The following is a 19,404-nucleotide window of genomic DNA, read 5'->3' as shown; positions in this document are numbered from 1 at the left end:
TATTTATTATTTAGTCATTTTTATTTATGTGTATGCATGCAAACCTGGATGCGTTTATGTGCACTGCATTCATGCAGGTGTCCTTGAGGCCAGAGAGAGTAAGATCCCCTGGAGTCAGAGTTATAGGCAGTTATGTGAGTGCTAGGAATCGAACCCAGGTCCTCTGGAAAAGCAGCAAATGTTCTTTATCACTGAGTCATCTCTCCAGCCCCCAAAGAATATTTTTTATAAGCAACAGTACCTTTTTTCTCCTCTTTTTTCTTTTCTGGGGTCTTTCATTTATTTCTTGAGGAGCTGGAGTCTTACCATGTAGCCCAGGCTGGCCTCAAACTTTCCATCCTCCTGCCTCAGCTGACATTACAAATGTGTGCCACCAGGCCTGCCTGATTCAATACTTTTTCTTTAAACCCAATCTTAAGAGACTCAATATACGAAACAGGAGAAAGAGCAAGGCCTACTCAAATAGGGACGGGAGCCTGAGGTGCCAGTTACTTGGACCTCCCTGCTCTCTTCCTTCCCACAGCTATCCCTGAAATTAACTGCAGCAGCAGATGCATTTGAAAACCAATGTTCCCTGGAATAAAGATCCACTGATGAGAAGGAGCCCCTACAGGATATTCTCAGCATAGCGGCATCGCTGCCAGGGAAAGGCAATCAGAGAGGCAGACATGGCTGGCCTTTGTGTCCTCCTTAGACACTAGCCAGAGTAGCATGATGTCCCTGGTTTTAACAGGACCCAGTGTTAAGGAGAGCTAAGTCAGAGATCCAGTTCTGGGTCTGAAGTTGTAGATGTGTCCCCACTGTGGCCCCCAGACTGTACGCCCCCTAAAATAACTACGAATGCAGTCCAACATAAAATGTAAAGTGGAGCTGGGGAGATGGCCTCGGGAGTGAGAGAACAGTCTGTGAAATTAAGAGGACCTGAGTTCAAATCTCCAACACCCATGAGAACTCCAGGTGTGGCTGCAGGTGTCAAGGGCTGCGCCTAGTCCCATGGGCCGAAGAGAGGTGGATTCTGAAAATGCGACAGCTGGCCAACCAGGCTAAAAGAGCATGCTTTAGGCTCAATGAGAGTTTTGCCCACATTGTAAAACCTGCCAGGGTGGAAGTACCTACCCCCGTGGACATTGTGAGACCCTTGTGCTGTTCTGAGTGTGAAAGGGCCTAAACGGCGCCAGCTTACACACAAGAACAAGGAGTCAGTCCTCTGTCTGTCTGACTCCCATGAGGATGGCCCCCAAAGAGGTTCAAGCCCACATTCTTTGTGAGAAAATCAGCAAGATGAAGTTGATATCTGGATTCCCATTCTCAGACATCTTGGAACAGAGCCATAATCTCCTTCCTCCTGTTTAAAAAAAAAAAAAGTCAAAAAATAGTTAAAGTAATACTTCATAGTCCACCACACACACACACACACACTTATACATTATACATAAGGGCTATGTCCCAAGTCTCCCTGTGGTTGCCTAGAAACAAGGAGCATTAAACACGAGATGTATTATGTTGCCTGGTGCCCTGCAGTTTTGCCACTGAGGACCAGAGTTCAAATGTCCTTCTGGGGTTTAAGCCCCCTGCCACCTTTCCATCGCTCCAGTCCTTGCTGTAGGGTCATCATTAAACACAATGAGCTCCTTGAGCACAGGTGCCACAGGATGGCAGTGATTCTAATGACTAAGATAGCCGGTGGATGACTAGTGGGAGACTCACATATACCGAGTGGATCCACTGGGCCTGGGGATAGCGCACATCTCGAATAGGAGGCAGGAGATTTCACACTGCTGCTGGGAAGAGTACAAGTCAACGTTTAGGGATTGTTTATTTCTGGAATTTTCCAACCACTGTTAGCTTTGGGTCACCAAAATCACAGAAAGCTAAAACTGCAGATCAATGGAAGTGGCGGTGTCCAGGGAAAGGAATATTTAAAGCTCACCACCTTCAGCTAGAGTCCCCTGCAGTTCCCTGACAAAGGACTAGTTAACAGGCATCCTTTGGCCTTTGTCCCTCAATCCAAGGCCCAGCCAGTAGCTCTTTCAAAGGTCCCCCTTGTCCCTCTCTGAGGAAACGTGGATGGATCTCTCTTCTGAGTCTGCCCTGTCTCTCCTGTTTTTTCTCATTCCTTTCCCCTGCTTGTGCTGGCAGACCGGAGCTCCACCCCTCACTCCCCAGTCTGCTGAGCACTCCTCAGGGCCCAGCTGCTCCGGCTAGCTCAAGGTCACCAAGGCCCTGACGATTAGTGAGTTAAGTCGCTCTGCTATTACCACTTCCCAGGCCTGAGTGACCTGTTAGTTAGTCTGAGAGCCTCTAGCTCATGGGTGAGATGGTTGGGTGTGGGGTAGGGGTAACAGCCAGCGGCTGCTCTCCAGAATGCAGGCTCCTCAACCATACCCCTCTATGATGACACCTTTTCTAGGGGACCCATCTCTTCTAAAAGGCAGTCTCCAAATACTTACTCGCTCCCAGGAAAGCCAGAGAGCTGAAAGGCAGAGGAGGCAATGGCTGCCCCCACACTCATCACAAATCCATGTGCTGTCTGCCTGGGAGAGGTGCCCTGTTAGACCCTAGTGCTGCTTATAGAGAACTCCACCAGGTTCTGCTACCAGCTTTTCCAAGCCGGCAAGTATTAGAACTTGGGGAAGGGACAGCTGAGGACATTTGTCCCGATAGAGGACACTGCATGGTCTGAGAAGAGAGAAAGAGTCTAAGATGTGGGCAGGGAAGGGAGACGCAATGCTGGTAGCAGCTAGTGAGGTGTGCATGCCCCTGTGTGGGCACTGCTGGACTGGGAGTCGGACGCTGTACCTTGGAAGGAGACTGGGACAAGGCAGCAGCTCTAACAGAGTCAGGAAACGGGTACCACACTTTAGAAAACGGTTAAGATAATCCCTAGGAATCTGGAGACTTGGAGTTGCCCTGGTGGGACTCTAAATAAGCGAGGTCTTATTGTGGAAGAGAAGTCAGTGGGCTGGAAAAATCACAGACACTGCCACGGAGCAGGACTTTCATTCACCGATGTGAAGGAGCAGGCAGCCCTGTGGCTTAGCTCTGTGCAGGAGCCAGATCCATATGCCGGTCGTCCCAAACCAGGTCGGCTTTGAGTAAAGTTTCTAGGAACAGGAAGAGAGTCGCCACAAGTCCCGGTTGTTATGTGGCAGGCCATGCTAGCTAGGTTCGCAGCTGGCATCTAATCGTGGCAACAACTTTCCAAGGTAGGGATTTACATAACCCTGCTTTTCATTGAGATGAAAAGAAAAGAGCCGGGAGGGGTTGCGTAATCTCCCTAGGGGGGCTGACTCTGGAATTCTCGCTCCTCCCACTTCGCTGAGCAACCTCTGGGTTTGCAGCCTCTATCGAGAGAGCCCCTGGCTCACGTACAAAAGGTCAGGGAGGACACCTGAATTGATCGAAGCTCATCAGACACTCAAGAGGAAACATCACAGAGCCAGTGACACACTGAAGCGGAGCGTTTGATTGGCACCAGGCCTCAGCAGTTACAGCCAGTGTCAAGACTGTGGCTGGGGATGAAGGTTAGGAATGTGTGCCAGCCTCGGCTTTCTGGATACTGAATGGCCCGCTCGCAGTTGGTTTCCGGCTGGTCCACCTCATACAGCATGGTACCTAGTAGATTTTAGCTTCGGCCATGCTTGGATACCCCACCTTTGCCCTCACACTGTGACTTCATACGGGTTCCTCAACCTCTCTGAGTTCGCTCATCTTAAAACTAAACACAACCAGTGTATGTCCGCTAGGACTTCTGCGGGGCTCAACAGAGAAAGCAATTGTGAATTGCGAAGCACCTGGAATGTAGACGGTCCAACCTACCTGATGGTCCTCCTCTTATTCTTGGGTGGGACCCCGAGAGAGTAGTCCCACCTCCGAGGAGCACTGAGCCTTCTAGAAGACATCACAGATGAACTGGTGTTATGGAATGGCACATACCAAAGTAGCAGAGAACAGGCGGTTGTCACCAACCTCCCAGGAGAAGAATTACAGTCTCATCAACTCTTCCGTGGCAGGAAGCAAGGGTCACAGGGTAGTACACGGATCATTCCCCATGACTTCCACGTCGTATGTCTGTTGTGGGGTTCCCTCTCGGTAGACAAAGGAAAATTCAAGGCTGTCCCAAGCCAACTCACAAAAGCCTGGGGAGGAAACTAGAAAGGTGCTGGCCTCATGGCAGCTATGGCTCCATAGCATCCCAACCACGCTCACTCCTCCTGGGAACAGTGTCTTCCCCAGGGAAGTTTCGAACTACCCATAGTAGAAGACCTCCTATGGCCCCAGGGAGAATTCTTGAGCATGGTCAACTGAGGAGAAAGCTTTAGGGACAAGAGCTAGGTCAACCAGAAGCACAGGGTTCTGCCAGGAATTGATCACAGGCACCATACCAGGAAAAACAAAATTCATGAAATTTCCAGGGGTAAGGGGAGAATAAACAAAGAGAAATAGAGTAGGCACCGTTGTTGTGGCTACGAAGTTTGTTTGAACAGAGTTTAAACTGAAGGAGTCTATCGTGAAAGCGGCAGTCTCTTTCCCCAGCTCTTCCTCACGTTTTCCAAGTCAGCCTCAGACGCCATGCCTTTCGCCTATGCTACCCCCACCCCACCCCCACACTAATCACCATTTTCCCACTGAGTCACTGGTTTTAGACATTATTAAAGACACCTCCCATGTGGCAGGTAAGAACTGTGTTCTCCTACATCCCCACTGTGGTTCCCTTCATTCTCCAATAACTAACTATATGGGAGGGGTGGTGGCTGTGGGTACATACTACCACAGTGTATATGTGGAGGTCCTTGCCTTCTTCCTTGTTTGAGGCAGGGTCTCTCTTGTCTCTGCCCCTCTAGAACAGTCTGGCTGACGGGAGAGCTTCCTGCCTCCGCCTCCCATCTCCCCACAGGACCACTGGGATTACAGATGCATGTTTTTTTTACATGGATTCAGGGGAATCCCAGTTCATAGCATCAGGCTGGCTGACACTGATTTTACCAACCACGCCATCTCCCCAGCCCCCCCAACTTCTTTTAATTCAGTAACCGAAAGGAAACTCTTAGTGTGGTTATATAAATGTCATTGACTTCTAATCCCACATATTTTACTATATTTAAATGTCCTTTACTGCACAATTATTTTTCCTGAAGTTAAAAATGTTCTTGTTTGGTCACTCTGACAGACATTTTTAAATTTAAAAGTTCAGCTCCTCACTCTCTGCCATGGTTCTTCCAACTATGTGATTATGATTGATTGATTGATGTATTGTTAATTTATTATTTATTTATCTACTTTTGCATGTTATTCCACTATTGGTAATCCAAAATTTTTACTGAGAGACTGAAGAGATGGATGTAAAAACTTACCAAACCTCAGCACACACCTCAGCCACCACCCCAGCCTTGCCCCGAGCGCTCCACAATGTACGGAATTTTTGCACCAGGTCTGAACTTGGCTTTGAAGTCTGTTCCAAATGTAGAGCCAGGGATGAAGACAGAATGTTCTGAGTGAGAACATACCAGAGCATGTGATGAGAAAGGGGAACACCGGGAGTGGGGAGGTTCCACAAGGAACGGGGTGGGTGTGCGGGGGAGACCATGCGGATGAGAAGGAAATGCTAACCAAACTGAAGGATGAAATATTAATTTAGTCTATAATTTTATTCTTTCTTTATTCATTTTTTTTTTCTTTGAGTGAAACAGAAAAAAAAGGAAGGCCAACTGTAAAATTCCTTTCAAGAATTCTATCCCATGGAGCGTGGCAGCACTTGGCTATAATCCCAGCACAAGTCTATGCTATTGCATCCTGTTTTAATAATTTTTTAAAGATCAAAATAAAAATACATATGAATGTGTGTTAATTTTTTAAAACTCACATTCATAAAATAAATTTATTAAAGAAAAATTCACATTAAATTCAAACTTCTACAGGTGGAGACTATTGGCCACATGGAGTTATTATTGGGGGGGGGCTGAAATGGGATGGCCTTTGTGAAGAGTTTGATATGGTGATGCCCAAGATCAGCCGGTGCTTAGGAGCTAACCCACCATTTTAGCTAGTGGTGGAGGTTAATGGCAGAGTGTTTGTCCGGCGTGGGAAAGGCCCTGGGTTTGATCCCAGAACTGCAGGACGCTGAGGGGAGGAGATAACCAGGTATTGACCTCACCTCCCTGCTTCTCCTTCACCAGCCTCTGGCTCTCAGAACACTCTGTACTGGCCATAGCTCTCTCCCAGCCCGTGGCTGACCTCGTCGCTCTCCCTACAGGTGGCGGCTGAGTACTTCAAGAACACCACACTGCTGCTGGTGGGTGTCATCTGCGTGGCGGCCGCCGTGGAGAAGTGGAATTTGCACAAGCGCATCGCCCTGCGCATGGTCTTGATGGCGGGAGCCAAGCCAGGCATGTGAGTCACGTGTGGGGCCGGGGGGAGGGGTGGGGGTGGAGGTGGGGCGGGGCCTGAACCGCAGCAGGATGTGTGCTTGCCTCCTCTGCTAATGAGGAGATGACATCAGAGTGATGGACACTGACCTCCCGCATCCGTGGGAGAGATCCGGTAGCCGGAATGCAGATTTGCACAGTAGCCCTGAGGGCAACTCTCACCCCATCTAAGGCATTCACTTCACCCCTGAACTGTAAGGGCAGCAGGTTTGCAGCACCTGAGGACCTTGGCAGAAAAGCACAAACTGGGTCAACAGAAACAGTTTGCCGGGTTTAATTCCCCCTGTAGGTTAGGGTACACACTGGACCGAGAGGTGGGTGGCTTTCCCATTGTCATTTAAGAAGATATGGGCGTCTCTTTTCATGCACCGACGTTGCTGGTGGTGCTTCAGACCACAGACCCATCAGGCAGGCAGTGTCTCTCCACGTCCTCGCATCCTCTCTCTTTCTCCTTCCACTCCGCCTTCAAGAGGCCTGCAGAGGAGAGATCCTCACCCTCACAGAATATATGGGGGTGTCAGGGGTACGGTTTTGTGGGATCGGATGTCCCTTGTTCGTCTTCCCTTTCTCCGGCGCCTAGTTCGGAACTCTCCACTGCATCTTATGTGAGCTGCCTCGCCAGTCCCAGGGGCAAATTGTAAATCGGCATTCATTTCCAGTATCGGTCTTATAGGCTAACATGTTGGAACTCTAAAGTATGTTCCTGTCTCCCAGGTTGCTAACGGGAGTTGCTAACTACAGCTTAATCCACGCAGGCCCAGCAACCATCTGCCCACTCAGCTTCGGGGGCATTTCTTCCATCCTGTTGGGATCTTGTGGCTCCTTTGTTTTGGTTTAGCGTTGTTTCTTTTGTGGTACTGGGTGAGGGGGTTGGTGGAATGAATGAAGCAAGCCGGGGCCTCGCCCTGGGCAAGCACTGCAGCCCCGAGCCTCATCTCTAGCCCCTGCAGAGCTCTCGAAAACTATACTATCCACAAGAATTTTCACCCATTTGTGTTTCCCTTCTTCCCTATTTACCACACTACCCAAGGAAGTTTGCACCCGCGTGGCATGCTGCCAGTTGAGTGTGCAAAACATTCCAACCATGTTGCTGTCAGTTCACACAGAACACTGGCAGGACTCTACCCTACTTGGGCACAGTCCACATATGTGCTGCCCCCGATTGTGCAAGGTCATCCGAAATATAAACAAAGCCACTTTTGTGTCTCCTTACCTAATGACAACTAGCGCCGGGTCTGCATAGGCACAGCTTGCCCTGTGCTTCCAAGTCTAGGGGAAATAATCGGAAGGTTATTTTCGCTCTGTGTTCCTCCAAGCTTGACTCTTTTAGAGGCCAGCTGGGACACGCACACAAGCGGGGATAGAGAACATTTTGTGGCTTTGTGGCCATTCTTGCAGCTAGTTGGTGCTGAGACAGTAGCTGGGACTGCCCCGACTTTCATCTCTGTTTGCTCCCAAATCACTAGGCTGACTAACACAGAGCAAGGCATACAGCTGTGCCCTAGACTCCCTGGCCGCAGGGAGAAGGGAAAGAACCCCCTTGTCCGTAAGAGACACATCACAGGGCTCCACCTAATGCCCACAGAGCAAGAATAACAACCAGTGAGTCCATACCCTGGGACCTTTCTATCAAAGCTATCCTTTCCTACTTTAAAGTTTTTTTTTTTTCCTGGCCATGGTCACTGGCCACAAAATGTGAATTGTTCGCTGGACCACTGCGGAAATAAAGATTTCTCTGCAGCCAGCATTGGGAGCTCGAAGCTGGCCAGGTCATATAGGCCCTGCGGGTCATCGGGGCCCAATTGCACAGCTGCATGCTCCGCCCCAATCGCCCCTGCCCTCCACAGGCTGCTGTTGTGTTTCATGTGCTGCACCACCATGCTGTCCATGTGGCTCTCCAACACCTCCACCACCGCCATGGTGATGCCCATCGTGGAGGCTGTACTGCAGGAGCTGATCAACGCCGAGGAGGAGCAGCTGGTAGCGGGCACCTCCAGCCCTGAGGAGGCGGAGCTCATGGGTACAGTTCTCTGGAGCTCAGCTCCCCCTCTGCTCCTCCGCCCTCCTCCCTGGATTTCTTGCCAGTCTTCATAACAACACTGCCCAACCTGGTGTCCATGCCCTCGTCTTCATTTCCCTCCTTTGCCCATGACAGATGCTATAACCCAAGCACCCTTTACCCATGGACACTCTCCCTTCCTACTTTGCTCACCGGTACCATCCCTCTTCTCTTTGTCCCAGGTGCTCAAGCATTATTGCAAAACTCTGGGATCTGTCTACATCTACACCCCCACTGTACTAGAGAGAAGGGGAGGGGATTATCTACCACACCTCTGTTCCTGTCCTGAGCTCCTGGACTTCCACATACAGGGTCCACTCCTACCTCAGTTTTCAATTCCTGTGTTTCTCTACCACAACAGGTCTTGATGTAAACAACAGACAAACATCTGTGGAACTCATCTTTGTCAACGAAGAGTGAGTATGACTTCCCTCCTCCCAGACAGAGCTTCTTGGGCCCATCGGAGAGGCCAGGAAAGATAGGACCAAAGGCTTCTCCTTTAGATATGGTGTACCAAGCTCACCATCTTGTCTCCATCCATAGACTCTACTTCTCAAGATATTGAGAGCATCTCCTTTAATCCCAGGATACTTGGGGATGAGGAAGAATAAAAAGATGTTACATCTGAGTAAATGTGGGAGCTGCCCTGTGGCTGCCAAGAACAATTTCACCTGCACTGATGCGCTTAGAATACCAGTTGGTGGCGGACAGTATGATGCTCTAGAAAGCCAGAAAGCCAGGAAAAGAGAAACATGTTCTGCAACATTTATGTGTGTGGAGTCTATCCACAGCTGACTTCCTTCCAGAGCCTATATACAAATACAGCTGTTATGGGTATTCCAGAGTGAACACTACACATTTAAAAGTTGTATTTTGTGATGGGTCTTTGTAATTTTCCCTTTAAAACTAAAAATAAACAAACACACAAAACAGAGAGTTCGCTCTGAGTGAAGTCAACCTGTATAGCTGGACAGCCACAGAGGGCGCCTGGCAGAAGCATCATCTTTGCCTTACCCCTGTCTTCCATCATGACTTATATATAGCCTTGCTGCCTTTCACCTTTGCTGGTATCTTAGGCAGATGCCACAGCTTTCCTAGTCCTTTCAGAGAGGCAGAAGGCTCTCGTTTTCAGATCCTCAGCAGTCTAGCCCTGCTCATGTCAAATCTCTCAGCTCTCTCCAAAACGTCTCTCCTCTCCTTGAGCCCACACCTGCTCCCTCTGGGCCTCCGCTTGCAGAAGAAAGAGATGAAAGAGAGGAAAGGAACTGACCTTCCATTGGCCCCCACCCCATTCCCTACTGTCTTCTCACTCTGGTGCTTCTGCCGTCTCCAGAGTTGGGGCAAATGCAGGATACAGAAAAGACCAAAAGGTAAAAACGCTCCAGGTTAGAATCCTGTCTGAGATACAGTCCCTAGTTGTCACTTGTAAGTGCCCACCTTCAGGGTTCACAGGTCACCCCCTTGAAGTGACCTCTTCATGACCCAGGCCTGATGGCTCTTTGCTCTTGGATGGCCACATAGCTCCCTCCTTGTCAGTGTTCTGATGGTTCAGCTTCTTTGTTTCCTGTAGTCACTGTTTTCTCAGCAATGCTTTTCAAGATGGCTCCAGTCTTGCTTCTTCCCGTGTGTGCCCTCCCTGAGAAGATGGGCATCATGCCCAGTTGCACACAGGCTGCTCCTATGACCACAGTAACTATTCTCTCCGGCCTTTCTGACTCCACTGTATCCGTACCAAGAGTCTGAAACAAAAGCTCATTTGTCCCTAGTCCCCCAGAATCCGCTGTGCTCATGGAAGTACGGGTACTTGGTGCTCTTCCGTGTGACCAGTGCCTCCCCTGCCTTCTGAAGCGATCCTCGCTTCCCCCTTCGGCCAGTCTAGGAAGGAAATATGAGTCCTTCATGTAATCTCCAAAGAACCCTTTACTGTAATCCTCTTCAGCTCCTACTGATGCGGCCTTGACGCACTGATGATTACCGGACTCTGTGTCCTGTGTGTCAGTGCCCAACACTGTCATCTGCCTTCATGGTGGGTGAGTCGGTAGGGCCACAGTCCTCTCAACTGTCATAGACTATAAACAGCTACTGAGAACTCCATGTGTCAGGACTTCTGATTGTTCCCATCTTCCTCTGTCTTCAGGGAAAAGACTGGGGAAGCCACAGATATGGGAGGGACTCAGCGCATACAGCTAAATGTTTCCTCCCTGAGGTGCAGCTGCAGACCCAAAATTCTTCCTCCTCTTTTTTTCTCCCCTGCCTGTCCTTCCTGCTGTTGTCACCTCAGATAGCATGTCACACATTTCTGTTTCTAGATCACGGCCTGCTTGAGGCAGCTGGTAAGGATACCGTCAGGGCAGAGGGTTTCCAAGGAGACAGTGAGAGACCCACGGGCGCCCACTTCTGACATCCTAGCGCTAAGTGGTGGTGTGACTAGATGCTGGTGGCCTGGATCTGTTACGAAGGTTGATGGTGTCATAAAGAATGAAGCTCAAATTTAAGTGCCTGCGCCCAATCAGAACTCCGCATCTGTTATTATTAGGGGTGTTGGTGTCACTTCAAAGAAAGCTGCTGGCCCGTCCCTGGGAGGAAGCAAGCCCCTGTATTCTTAGAGCATCTTAGGAGTCAGGGGACTAGGGAAACATTGGTCCTCTTTGGAGGCTAGAAAACTGGAGTCTAACCTTAAGACCCGTGTACCAAACACTGAGCACAAGGAAGAGCACCCTTCTCGCCACGCTTGCTCCACTTGGCTTTCCCTGATTCTTTTGCTTCTTTTCAGCACACCAACTGCAGACTTCACCTCTCTGATGCAGAACAAGGTACGGCCTCGGTTCCTCCGCCCTGGGCTTTGACGTCACGTGGGATTCCCTCAAGATAATTGAGGCACCGAGATGCCTGGTAGCTTTTTCTATAGACCAGCAGCCTCGGTCGATTAAGGCTCTTGAGATACTCACCCAGGCTGGACCCGAGAAGGGCCAGTGGAGCTTCAGACAAGGGTGCGGGTGGTTCTGAACCCCAGCTCTGAGTCCTGAGTACTAAGCAAGACAAGTTAAATAAGTAAAATACAAGTTAATCTTTTTCATGGAAACCAAAATTCAGACGTTCTGATTTCAGGAGTCATGTGTTCAAGCTCAGGATTGTATTCCTCTCACCAGGGTTTCCATTTGCAAAATCTTAATACTAAAGAGAGCAGGGTTTACCCGTCTGCTGCTGCTCAGACTGGAGAGCAGGGTTTACCCGTCTGCTGCTGCTCAGACTGGAGAGCAGGGTTTACCCGCCTGCTGCTGCTCAGACTCACCCTCTCTCCATGAAGATTTCACATCTCTTCACAAGAAGAGTGACTGAAGCTGGGCGGTGGTGGCGCATGACTTTAATCCCAGTACTCAGGAGGCAGAGGCAGGCAGATCTCTGTGAGTTCAAGACCAGCCTGGTCTACAAGAGCTAGTTCCAGGACAGGCTCCAATGCCACAGAGAAATCTTGTCTCGAAAAACCAAAAGAAAAAAGAAAAAAAAAAAGAAAAAGAAAAGAAAAGAAAAAAATTGTAACTGGCCAATTAAACTGTGCAATTTTTTTTACTCACTTATTTATTTTGGTTTTTTCAAGATAAGGTTTCTCTGTGTATCTCTGGCTGTCCTAGAACTCACTCTGTAGACCAGGCTGGCCTTGAACTCACCTGCCTACTCCTGCCTTCCTGAGTGCTGGGATTAGAGGCATGCGCCGCCACCACCTGGTTCTGTGCAATTTTTTTCTTAAAAAATTTATTTAAAAGATTTTCTGTGTATGTCTGTATGTGTCTGTGCATGTGTGTGTATACATGTAAGTACAGAGATATACAAAGTCTCAAAGATGATTTCGGATCCCCTAGAACTGAAACTCTAGGTGGTTGTGACCTGGGTGCTGGGAACTGAACTCAAGCCCTCTGCAAGTGCAGTCATACTCTTAACTGCTGAACCTTCTCTCCAGCCTCCAAACTGTGGATTTCACTGTGGTAGATTATTTCTAATGTTTCGTGGTTTTGGAAAGGATAGAGTTCTTCATCTGCTAATAAGCTCCCAGAAGCTCGTCTTGCCCGTAAGGATAGACTGATGATCCCAGGTTTCAAATCTTCTTCCCCTGGCTGGATGGAACCTGTGAAGATGGATCCTGACCCTGGGTAGGGGTGCCCTTAGGAATGCCCTCTCAGCCTTCTGCTCTCTGAGTCCCATAGTGGCAAGCCCTACGGTAGCTCTGGGACAATCAAGTGGTACCTCTCCAGGCACCTGGACCACATGCTCTTCCTAACAGTATGATGGCTTTTGTCCCAGCAGAACCTAAATGGTGTGCCCATGGTCACCAAACCCGTCCAAACAACAAACCAGCAGCAACCAAAGAGGCAGCATTCATCACAGGTAACTGAACCCTATATGAAATAGCTTATACCTCCAAAAGGTGCTGGTCCTGATGTTGTCATTAGTGAGTTGTCATTAGTGCCTGACATATGTGTCTGACGTGTGTGCCATGGGAAGGAATTGCCTGAGCTCACTGGACAGAACCAAGAGCCAAAATGAGCCACTTTCTGGGTCACAGGTTTTCAACTGTCAGTGCTTAATGTTGGTAGAGATGAGGTTCAAGTGATTCTTTGAAGGCACTATAAATATTTTTTTATTTCTAAAGTTACATTTATTGTGTGTGTGCTGTGCATACATGTACACATACAGGAGTATGCAGGTACAAATGTGGAGGTCAGAGGACAATTTGGGGGAGTCTGTTCTCTGCATCTACAGTGTAGGTCTCAGGGATCTAACTCAGGTCATCAGGTTTGGAGACAAGGGTCTTAACCCATGAAGCCATTTTGCCACCAGTTCCCACAGTAAATATTCTCTCTGCTTTAACCCATGAAGCCATCTTGCCGGTTCCCACGGTAAATATTCTCTCTTAGTGTCCTGAGGATATAAGCACGTTTTGCAGATTTGCTCTTCTGCACAAATGAACCTTCTCCTGTTGCTGTAACTGTGAAACAAAACACAGCCGATGCTGAGGCTGGCCTGAAGAGGCATTGAGCACCTATAACCCTTGATTTCAGACTTCTTTTATGCATCACCGGTCTCGGTCGTTTTACATCTTCACTGCCTCCATTAATAAATGCCACCATTTATGACATGTTTGTTCCGTGAACATGTACCAAGTCCAGCGCTAAGTAAGCATTTTCTCCACTGTCCTGGCTCGATAAAGTAGTGATTTTGAACTTCGTTCTTGCAAATGAGGCACAGCAATGAAATCAGGAGTCAACAGTGGGGTGCTGGGAAAGCACAGCATCTCGATTCCAAGCCAGTGTGCACACATAGTTAAACCCTTGGTAGACTTTCGGCTATGAATTGGAAACCTGTTAAAACCTACAATTAGTTCATGTATTCAGGTTCATAGTTGGATTTTTTGTTTGTTTGTTTGTTTCTCTTTACTTGTTTGGGGGGTCCGCCACCAAGTTTCTCAAATAATCACATGGAGACTTACTCTTTCTTATAAATGCCCAGCCTTAGCTTGACTTGTTTCCAGCCAGATTTTCTTAAATTATTCCATCTACCTTTTGCCTCTGGGCTTTTATCTTTCTCTAGTCTATATACTTCTCTTTCCTTCTTACTCCATGGCTAGTTGTATGGCTGTGTAGCTGTGTGACTGTGGGACTGTGTGGCTGTGTGGCTGTGTGACTGGGTGGCTGGGTGGCTGTGTGGCTGTGTGACTGGGTGACTGGGTGGCTAGGTGACTGTGTGGCTGGGTGGCTGTGTGGCTGTGTGACTGGGTGGCTGTGTGGCTGTGTGGCTGGGTGACTGGGTGACTGTGTGACTGGGTGACTGTGTGGCTGTGTGACTGGGTGGCTGTGTGGCTGTGTGGCTGTGTGTCTGGGTGACTGTGTGGCTGTGTGACTGGGTGACTGTGTGGCTGTGTGACTGGGTGGCTGTGTGGCTGGGTTGCTGTGTGGCTAGGTGACTGTGTGGCTGGGTGGCTGTGTGGTTGGGTGGCTGTGTGGTTGGGTGGCTGTGTGGCTGTGTGATTGGGTGACTGGGTGGCTGGGTGGCTGTGTGGCTGGGTGGCTGTGTGGTTGGGTGGCTGGGTGGCTGGGTGGCTGGGTGGCTGTGTGGCTGTGTGGGTGGGTGGCTGTGTGGCTGTTATGGCTGGATAGCTGGGTGGCTGGGTGGCTAGGTAACCGGACCCTGATATTCTCTTCTCCTTTTCTGACTCCTTGATCTCCTCTTTCCAGATTTCTCCTCCTATTTATTCACTCTCCCTGCTAGCCCAACCCATCCCTCTCCAGTCTAGCTATTGGCCTTTCAGCTCTTCATTAGACCAATCAGATGTTTTAGACAGGCAAAATAACACAGCTTCACAGAGTGCCACACATCTTTGCATCAGTAAACAAATATTCCACAGCATAAATGAATATAACACATCTCAAATTAATATTTCACAACAGTTAAGGGCCATGAGAAGCCTGGCAAGATGGCCACTTCCAAAAAGCAGTTTTCCTATGACTTGGCCAGCTAATGTTTGCACCAGGCTTCTCCAAGTCTCGTGCCGCCAGGCATGGTAGTGCCTGACTGTAGTCCCAGCACTTAGAAGGTAGAGGCAGCCAGATGAGGAATTTAAGGCCAAGTTTAGCTACATGGTGATTTTGAGGCTACACTGGACTAATTAACCATGGGCCAAAAAACACTTTAAAAATGAAAAGAATTAGCAGGAGAATGAGAGGCCCCAGCCTGGAAGGGATGGGGGCACCTGCCTCTTTAGTCCATACTCAACCAAGCAAGACTGAGAAGACCATGCCAAGACCAAGGCTTATGTGCAAAGAGGGAGGGGAAAGGCCAAAGGCAGGAGAGAGGGAAGAGTGAGGCAGGGAGGGGGAGCTCAAGTGTATCATCTTCTCTTCACGAAAGCAAGGTTCTTCTGTAACTCAACGCCTGTCCACTGAACCACTATGCCTCCTGCCTCTCTGGCTTCATGTCCTGGCTAGCCCATGCTAACCGTGGAGATTCGCTGATTTTCCTTTGGTAGGAGAAGCCAGGAGTCCTGACCCCCAGTTCCAAGAACCAAGAACCGAACAGGAAGAAGTACAGATCCCACCACGACCAAATGATCTGCAAGTGCCTTTCTCTGAGCATCTCCTACGCCGCCACCATCGGCGGCCTGACCACCATAATTGGCACATCCACCAGCCTCATCTTCCTAGAGTATTTCAACAAGTAAGTCCTTCACACACTCAGCAAGTAAGAGCCCTCTATTGGTCAGTATGCGGCTAGGTGCCGGGCAGAGCCAGGGGCAGAGCCAGAGCCAGAGCGGAGCGGCTGGCATGCCAGTGGAGGAGGGTAAGACCAGTCCGGGATTCTGCTAGGGAGCTTTTCCATCTGCAGGAAGGCCATGGGGCCACCTGGATGATGAGGCAAGAAAAACTAGATGGAAGCTTTCCAAAGAACATACAGCAGTGTGAGGGCTCTGAGGCAGGAGGATGGAAGGGAGAGGAACAGATTGGCAAAGGGATGGCAAGACCTACAGAGAGCTTAGCCAGCACCAGGAAGGCTGTGAGAAGCCTTCAAGGAATTTGAAGTAAGGGTGGATGTCAGAGGTATAGTTTTGAAAACTCATTCTGGATGGAAACTTGGAAGAATGCAGAATAGGGGGTTTAGGGAGCTCCTTGAGGTCTCGGGAGGAACTGCCAGTGAGAAGGAGGAGCTGGGTTGAGTCTGCACAGTTCTAGGTAATGTCTGATCAAGTGTTATTATAGTTTCCTCCACTCTGGGCCTGCTGTGTGTCTCCTGAAGGAGCTCTTGGCTATCACTCCCAGATAGCAGGTGGAAATAGCATGTGTTCCTTACCCCTGCCCTGGTCTTCCCCCTCCAGCCAGTACCCGGCGGCAGAGGTGGTAAACTTCGGGACCTGGTTCCTCTTCAGCTTCCCCATCTCCCTCCTCATGCTGGTGGTCAGCTGGTTCTGGATGCACTGGCTCTTCCTGGGCTGCAAGTGAGTGTTCGGGCCCTGCTGGCCAAACACCAAGGTTCTCCCAGAGGCTCTGGTGCGAGCGGGCAGGCCCAGACCCAACGGCCTGTGCTCTGGGGAGGCAGGGGACGAGACTGAGCTGAACATTGCCTCTTCTGGAGACTCGAAGATTTCATGAACTCTGCACTTCTCTCTCAGAGCACGATGAGATGGTTTTAATTCTCACCACTTGGCTTGCAGACCTGTCTGGTTTATCAGAAGCCTGGAGAGTGTCTGATGAAGCTTCATTGCCCTCAAGTCACAGAGTAACCTCAACTGCTCTGAGGGAGAAGAGCCTAAGCTGCCCTGGTTTTCATTCTCTAGACAGGAGTGATTTCAGTTTAGAAGTTTATTTGGAATGTGCTCGTCATTTCTCTCAAAATGACAAGTTGGACTTGACCCCTGTGATATTATTTCTAATATTAAACTGCTTAGTAAGCCTTCTCTTAATAACCATCCATCTACTCTAAAATTTGATCAACCTCAAGTGCAAATGGGGAAAATACATATGATGTTTCCTTAGTAAACCGCCTAATGGAACCCATCATTCTTTACTCAACTTAGTGTCAAACCAGCGATGGCTGTGTACAGCAGGCCAATATTGTAACATAAAACTAGTACCTACCTTTACCCAGACAAATCTTGTCTCTAGGCAAATAAGTGTGTATGCACACACACACACACACACACACACACACACACACACACACACACATCAACACTCCAGCTCTACTCCCATACTCGGGTGTATGGAAACAACTAGACATAAATACCCAGCTACCTCTGTAAGACATAATCCCACACCCCAGCTATGTCCGGATGGATATAACCGAAGGCCAGGGTAGGGCCTAAGAGGGGCTGGGTAACTAGGCAGACAGAAGCTGACAGGAGAGCGGGCAGCGTTGTGTGAAGAGGAGATGAGTGGTATATCTGACCTCAGAAGCATATTTTACCTTCATGCTCACTCTCCCTTCCTAGCTTTAAAGAGACCTGTTCTTTGAGCAAGAAGAAGAAGACCAAACGGGAAGAGCTGTCAGAGAAGAGGATCCGGGAGGAATACGAAAAGCTGGGAGACATTAGGTAAGAGCTACCATTCCCCTTCTCCCTGTCCAGTGCCAACAGTGAGGGGAACCAGCAGCCTTGGTCCTGACAGTCCCCCACACTGGCAGAACTTTCCAACACTCCACATCTAAGCATTCAGATGGTGCTATTTAATGTCAGAGCCATGCTGGCCCGGTTTTCGGTGGCCACCCTCTTCTAGTGAGGCAGCTGGCGGAAATTCAACAGAAAGAAAACACAACCACTGATGGAACCTGCGAGATTCCTTGCAAAGTCAAGGGTCTTTGCATGTCTCAGATGGGCCACAGTAGGGATCTAGCTGTGGGGGCCTCAGTGCTATTAGAGCATAAGACACAGACTTGAAGATAAGAGGTCACTACTAGGACATCACTACCAGCTTGACTAACACTTCTGTCAATTTCCCACAGTGCCCCGATACAGCCTTCTGCCCAATGCATATTATATGTCCTCTCTCAGAGTGTTCCCTATACAGAACTTTGAGTAAAAAAAATTTCAGATAGAAATGATATTTTTAAAGCTTTAATTTATAAAAGGAATAAATGTTCATGGCATGCCATTTATAAAATATAGGAATGTGTAAGAAAAAAGTAAAATGGACTTGTATCCTTGTTTTAATTGCTAGCATAATATATTCCTTTCGTGTGTGTGTGTGTGTGTGTGTGTGTGTGTGTGTGTGTGTAAATTATGTGATTAAGCTGGATTTACAATTTCAATTAACTCCAAAGGCTGAGGCAAGAAGGTAAGTTCAAGACTGGGCAACTTAGACTATTTCGAATAAAGCCAAAGTGAGCTGGGAAAGTTAACTCAATGATAAAGCACTTGCTAGGTATTCATGAAGCCTTGGGTTCAAACTTCAGTACTACAGGCTACGCATATTATAATTATGTGTATACATGCATGCCTAATGTATATATTTTATAACGTTCATACTGAACGTAGTTGTATACGCTCTTTTCACTTAACCTTCTGCTCGGATTATGTCCCCATGTTGTTCATTCTGCCATGGCAACAAGACAATTACTGGTTGGATCTCATTTTAATGGTAATACCAAAATGTACTCGCTGTCACAGAACCTCATTGGATAAACAACACTGTTGATTCCTTCTCAATAGGTAATAATTCACTATGCATTGCCAGTTATTGTCTCGGGTGAAGGGAATAACCAAAATTAAAGCTCCTAAGGTGTGTGGTGAATTTCCCTAAAACACTGGTTGGTAGCAGAGTGTGCTCCCACCGGCCGAATCTGAGGATGCTCACTGTATGGCGCTCTCCTGAGAGTGAAGATTAAGCTGTCTTATTCACAACACCGCTGTGCCCTCTCCCTCCCACCTACATTTCTCCAGGAAACATGGCTTCTGCTGCCTCTAGCATCCCTGTCGGTTTGTTTCCTAATTCACTGCCAGCCAGTCTAGTACTTAAGTAGTATCTGTGTTTCATGTCGTCAGTGTTGGCGGTCTGGATAGCAGCTTCCAGAAGCCACGTGAGAAAGCTAAGTTCCTGGTTCTTGAAGCGGTTCTTCCTGCTTTCTTTGACAGCTACCCTGAAATGGTGACCGCATTTTTCTTCATCCTGATGACAGTGCTGTGGTTTACCAGGGAGCCTGGCTTTGTCCCTGGCTGGGATTCTTTCTTTGAAAAGTAAGCAATACGGTTTCCTCCTGAACCCCATCCTCACTCATCCCTCAAGCTGTAACCACAGGTTACATAAACCCCAGGAAGCATTTTGCCCCTTGGGAAATCCATGCTTTCTAGGGAAGTGGCAGTATGGAGCCGGGAAGAAGGCACAGTGCTGGAAGTCCCTGTCTAGGGTTGCAACCGGGGGCTGCCATTTACCACGTAAC

General features: G+C 48.7%; 1 protein-coding gene across 1 annotated transcript in view; it reads left to right on the top strand.

Moving 5' to 3' along the window:
* Positions 1–19,404, top strand: part of Slc13a4 (solute carrier family 13 member 4) — a 39,302-nt gene that overhangs the window by 11,419 nt on the left and 8,479 nt on the right. Inside the window, exons 3-11 of the mRNA XM_087901870.1 lie at positions 6,254–6,390; positions 8,273–8,445; positions 8,846–8,900; positions 11,258–11,297; positions 12,787–12,867; positions 15,506–15,693; positions 16,349–16,468; positions 17,462–17,563; positions 19,100–19,201. Of these exons, the coding sequence (XP_087757996.1) occupies positions 6,254–6,390; positions 8,273–8,445; positions 8,846–8,900; positions 11,258–11,297; positions 12,787–12,867; positions 15,506–15,693; positions 16,349–16,468; positions 17,462–17,563; positions 19,100–19,201 (998 nt within the window). The remainder of the gene's footprint in view (positions 1–6,253; positions 6,391–8,272; positions 8,446–8,845; positions 8,901–11,257; positions 11,298–12,786; positions 12,868–15,505; positions 15,694–16,348; positions 16,469–17,461; positions 17,564–19,099; positions 19,202–19,404) is intronic.

The sequence above is a fragment of the Myodes glareolus genome, chromosome 25 (genome assembly GCF_982192425.1).
Source record: "Myodes glareolus chromosome 25, mMyoGla1.1, whole genome shotgun sequence".
In the NCBI taxonomy this organism is placed as follows: Eukaryota; Metazoa; Chordata; class Mammalia; order Rodentia; family Cricetidae; genus Myodes; species Myodes glareolus.
The sequence above is the reverse complement of the archived record's forward strand: the minus strand, read 5'-3'. Positions and strand labels throughout refer to the sequence as shown.